At 41.1% G+C, this 4,812-nt stretch overlaps 1 protein-coding gene across 1 annotated transcript in view; it reads right to left on the bottom strand.

Moving 5' to 3' along the window:
• Positions 1–371: 371 nt before the first annotated feature.
• Positions 372–4,812, bottom strand: part of ica1 (islet cell autoantigen 1) — a gene marked incomplete at its 5' end in the record, with an annotated part of 5,935 nt that continues 1,494 nt past the window's right edge. The window contains 7 exons of the mRNA XM_037676516.1: positions 372–598; positions 675–764; positions 881–1,063; positions 2,904–2,950; positions 3,035–3,132; positions 3,199–3,297; positions 3,388–3,513. Coding sequence (XP_037532444.1) covers positions 480–598; positions 675–764; positions 881–1,063; positions 2,904–2,950; positions 3,035–3,132; positions 3,199–3,297; positions 3,388–3,513 — 762 coding nt within the window. The remainder of the gene's footprint in view (positions 599–674; positions 765–880; positions 1,064–2,903; positions 2,951–3,034; positions 3,133–3,198; positions 3,298–3,387; positions 3,514–4,812) is intronic.

Below are 4,812 nucleotides of genomic sequence, written 5' to 3'. Positions count from 1 at the left end.
CCAGTCCATCGCAGGGACACCTGGACAGGTCTCCAGTCCATCGCAGGAACACCTGGACAGGTCTCCAGTCCATCGCAGGGACACCTGGACAGGTCTCCAGACCACCGCAGGGACACATCGAGACAACCATACACACTCTCTCACCTAGGGACAATTTAGAGTCACCAGTCTAACGTGCACGTTTTTGGTCTGTGGGATGAAACTGGAGTACCTGGATAAAACTCATGCAGAACGGAGAGAACATGCAAACTCCACCCAAAGGTCCTGGACTGGGATTTGAACCTGCAACCTTCTTGCAGCTCTACCAACTGAGCCACTGTGCCACCCCACAGTTTATACTGTTAAAATTATTTATATTTAATTTTGTCTTGTTTAAATTGTTTTGTACAAATAAAGTTTCTAAAGGTCAGAGTTCGGTTTCAGGTGAGTTTTCATGGAGGGCGTCCTGTTTGAAGAGAAGTCCTGATGCTGAGGAAGAACTACGCCGTGTGAAGCTCGTGCTCTCTGCTGGCTTCACCGATCGCGTCCGGGTTGGAAAGAGGGTCCAAGTCAGCGAAGAGGTGGAACCATGCGGACAGGTCTTTGGGTGCTCCAGGTTCTGTTTTGAAATAAAAGTAAAGAAATGAAACTCGCTGTTTGATTCAAACTGGAACGCTGGTTCTAGTTTGTTCTACCTTTCAGTGCTGGGTTTTGAGGGTTCTGTTCAGGTCCAGGTGAGGGTTCTGCTGCACCGACGAGGGCCGGTGAGAAAACGCCGCTCTGATCTGAAGCACACATTCAGGTTTAGATGAATCTGATTAGCTCGTCCCTTTTTGATCCTGAAAACTTTTTCCTGTTTGCATCTTAATCTGCGACGAAACTTCAGACGACAAGTTCCCACCTGAGACCGAGGACCTCTTCAGACTCTGGTCCAGCAGCTGTGAGGGCAGAAAGAAGGACTTCTCCTTCAGCTGGGCGTCCGTCTGTCCAGACCCCTCGGTCCAGTTCTGGGAGGAGTCCCCTTGGTCCACAAACAAGTCTCCCAGGATCTCAGCGAGCAGAGCCATGCTGTCCTCCTCCCCCCCTGACCGTGGTCAGAAACGGAACCAATCATTTTTCATAAAATAACTGCAGTTATTATATTATGTTTTATAGTAGTCAACTATTTACAATAAAGTATTTGTAGCTTCTCTCCATTGGCTCCCTGTCAAGTCTAGAACTGAATTCAAAATCCTACTTCTAACCTACAAAGCGCTCAACAACCTAGCTCCATCTTATATTACAGATCTTATTGTTCCATATTTTCCTAACAGAGTACTTCACTCTCAGACTGCAGGTTTACTTGTGGTTCCTAGAGTTTCCAGCAGCAGAATGGGAGGAAGATCTTTCAGTTCTCAGGCTCCTCTCTTGTGGAACCAACTTCCAGTTTCTGTCCGTGAGGCTGACACATTGTCCAGTTTGAAGACTGGGATTAAGACTTTTTGATAAATCCTATAGTTAGGGTTGGCTTGTTCTGCTGCTATAGACTTAGACTACTGGAGGACAAACTGACCTCATTTCCTTAAATGAATTGTTAAAATTGAATAGTTTTCATTTGATACTATTTCTATCTTAAGTGATTCTTGACCTGCCATTGTGTATCTATTCCTACCAAACCCAGCCGGTCGAAGCAGACGGTCCTCTAGTCCTGATCCTGGTTCTGCTAAAGGTTTCTTCCTCATGAGGGAGTTTTTCTTTCCACTGTCGCCTTCATGCTTGTTCAAGATGAGAGTTCAGTGATGGAGTTAAACTCAAAGCTGCTCCTCAGATAAATAATGTTAAATTATTATTTTATACATGAATGTTTCTGTTAAATTATTATTTTATAGATGAATGTTTCAGTTAAATTATTATTTTATAGATGAATGTTTCTGTTCAGTCCCTGAGACGACTTCTGTTGTGACTTGGAGCTTTAGAAATAAACTGAACTGAATGTTCAGATATTAAACTGCAAACAGACTCTGTTAAACACTTGAGCGTGTTTTTGTTGTTTTCCAGGAATAAAAAGTTTTTCTTCATAGACTGAACACTGAGTCAGCGTTCACTCTTTCATTTTTATTCACATTTTTTTATTTGTATTTTACTCAAAATGCAGATTTTAAAATCGCTCCTATGTCAAACCGTTCTGCTCAGTTGAGAATGGAGTGACTCTGACTTGGTTTTTGAAACTTTTATACTTTTCAAAGTATAAAATTTGGTTTAAATAATATTTTCCACATGAATACAAAGATACCTCTGAAATGATTTTAAACCTTTGTTCACGTTGAATCTGTTTCAGCACACCTGCTCTGATTGAGTGTGATACGATTTTGTTACTTTCATCTTTCAGACACAGTCCTGCTACATTTAGCTTTAAGCTGCCGTTCTGCTGCTTTGAGCTAGTTGTTACTTTTAGCTAATGTTCTGCTGTATTTACCTTTTAGCTACCATTCTGCTTCTTTTAACTTTTGGCTACAGTTTGGCTACTTTGAGCTTTTCAGTATGGTTTTGCTAATGTTAGCTTTTAGCCTTGGTTTTGTATTTTGTTTTCTTTTAGCTCCTGTTCTGCTTTTTTTTTGCTTTTGTTCAGTTTTAGCTCCTTCAGCAGAAAAAATTGTTTTTTTTTTCTCCTCCACAGAAAAAGTAACTTCTTGTTTTGTTTTTTAAAACAACTTTCTCCTTTTTCAGAACCCAAATATCAACAGACTCGTTCTGATTTTCAGAGTATTTAATCTTTGCTGTCTAATTATACTAGTATAATAATTATTATTAATAATTATTAGAGAACTGAAAAATAAATCATGTTTTCAGCCGACGTTCAGCCTGGCATCAGATATTTGTGGTTTGTCTTCAGTTGAATGCGCTTCATGGCTGATTTTAAATGAAATGTAAATGTTTATTTTTACCTTCTCTGGTTTTATTGTTCGTGGTTTCATTTCCTAATGAGATGATTCTGGAAACACAAGAAAACAGCGTTTTGTGAGTCGACAGACGTGCTCTGCTCTTGTTCTTGAACTAGAATAATGTTTGGACTCACTGCTCTCCGGCGCTCTCGTCTCTCTTTTCTTCTCCCGTTTCTTCTTTAGTTTTCTTCTTCTCCTTCTCAGCCGGTTTGTCCGTGGCGTCGTGTAACATCTGTAAGAGAAGCCGTGACTTTCTGTCCTTCAGCAGCTGGATCTCTTGGTAAAAACGCTCCCTGACCTTCAGTGTGGACAGCTCGTAGTTCTGACAGCCCTTGAAGCTCTCAGATATGGCCGCCATGGTGTGGGACGTCTTCTCCCAGAAGTGCAAAAGTGTCGTCTGAAACAAAGATAAATGTTTTAATCGTTTTCAAACGTGCAGCTGGGTTTGCGTCCGGTCGGGTGGATGCAGCAGGTGTTGGGGACGCACCTGGTATGTGGTCAGAACGTGTGAGAGGAGGTTGCAGCGACTGGCTCCCAGCAGGTCCACCTTCTGACACACGTCGTTCCTCAGCTGGTCAAAGCTGGTTTTGGTGGTTCTCACCTGAGCCTGAACCTGAGACACAGACCAGTTCCCAAATCAGGATCAGAGGTTTTATCAAGCAGCGCTTTGTTGACGGCACTTTGAAGATACGTGGCGACATCCTGAGGTCCGGTGTGCCCTTCATGCACGACCATCTCCTCATGCTGCAACATGATAGGCCCCATGTTGTGTGGACCTAGAAGCTGAACACATCCCAGCACACTCACCCATCCCAGCATACTCGCCCAGCACGTTGCCCATTGAGCATGTTTGAGACGCTCTGGATCGATGTATATGACGACATGTTTCAGTTGATAAGACCCAACAACTTCCACAACAGACCACGATGGTCTGTTGGTGGTCACACCAGAGACTGACTGGTTTTTAGACCCCGCCCCAATACAGTAAAAGTAAACCTTTTGTTGTGGTCAGCCTAAGGCTCACCTGTGCAATGACCATGCTGCCTAATCAGCATCTTGATGTGCCACACCTGTGAGGTGGAGGGATCATCTCTGAGAAGAAGGGCTCACCAACACAGTGAACAATATTTGTGAGAAAAAGGCCGAATGTGTAGAAAAAGTGTTGGACCTGTAGATCTTTGAGTCCGGCTCATGAAGACATGGAAAAACAAGTGTTTGTATTTTTGGTTGGTGTAAAAATAGAGAAACTGCAGCCAAAAGCTAAAGCAGCAAACCACTAGCTAAAAGTTCAATAAAGCAAAATTCTCACTTGAAGGTAAAAACGGAACAAAAAGCTAAAAGCTAAATGAACCAAAGCCAACACTTCAAACCGAAAGGAGCAAGGCCCTAGGCAAAAACTAAAGTAGCAAAGAAGTGGCTAAAAGATAAATATTTAAAAAAAGATATTTAGGAGCTAAAAGTATCATGTCTGACTCAAAACTTAAACCAACAAAAATGCTAACTAAAAGCTAAATATAACTGAAGGCTAGTTAAATGTATCAAAAAGCCAAAAGTAGCAAAAGTCTAGATTAAAGTTTAAAACAGCAAAAAGCTAAAAAAACTAAAAGTAGCAGTTTAAAAGGTAAAAATAGCAAAAGGCTAAATAAAAGCTAAAATTAAAATAATAAATAAATCTAAATAAATTCATATTTTTGCTGTTGTTGGATGTAACTGGGACCCCGTGTACACAACTTAGTTCCACCTTATGTACCACGGGATGTGAATGACAATAAAGAAACTTGAAAAGTATCAAAAGGCTAAATAAAAGCTAAAAGTTCAAAAGGCTAAATAGAAGCTAAAAGTAACCAAAGGTTAGTTGAAAGCTGAAAGTATCAAAAGGCTAAATAAAAGCTAAAAGTATCAAAAGGCTAAA

This window comes from Nematolebias whitei, chromosome 5 (assembly GCF_014905685.2).
Source record: "Nematolebias whitei isolate Nwh7 chromosome 5, NemWhi1, whole genome shotgun sequence".
In the NCBI taxonomy this organism is placed as follows: domain Eukaryota; kingdom Metazoa; phylum Chordata; class Actinopteri; order Cyprinodontiformes; family Rivulidae; genus Nematolebias; species Nematolebias whitei.
The sequence above is the reverse complement of the archived record's forward strand: the minus strand, read 5'-3'. Positions and strand labels throughout refer to the sequence as shown.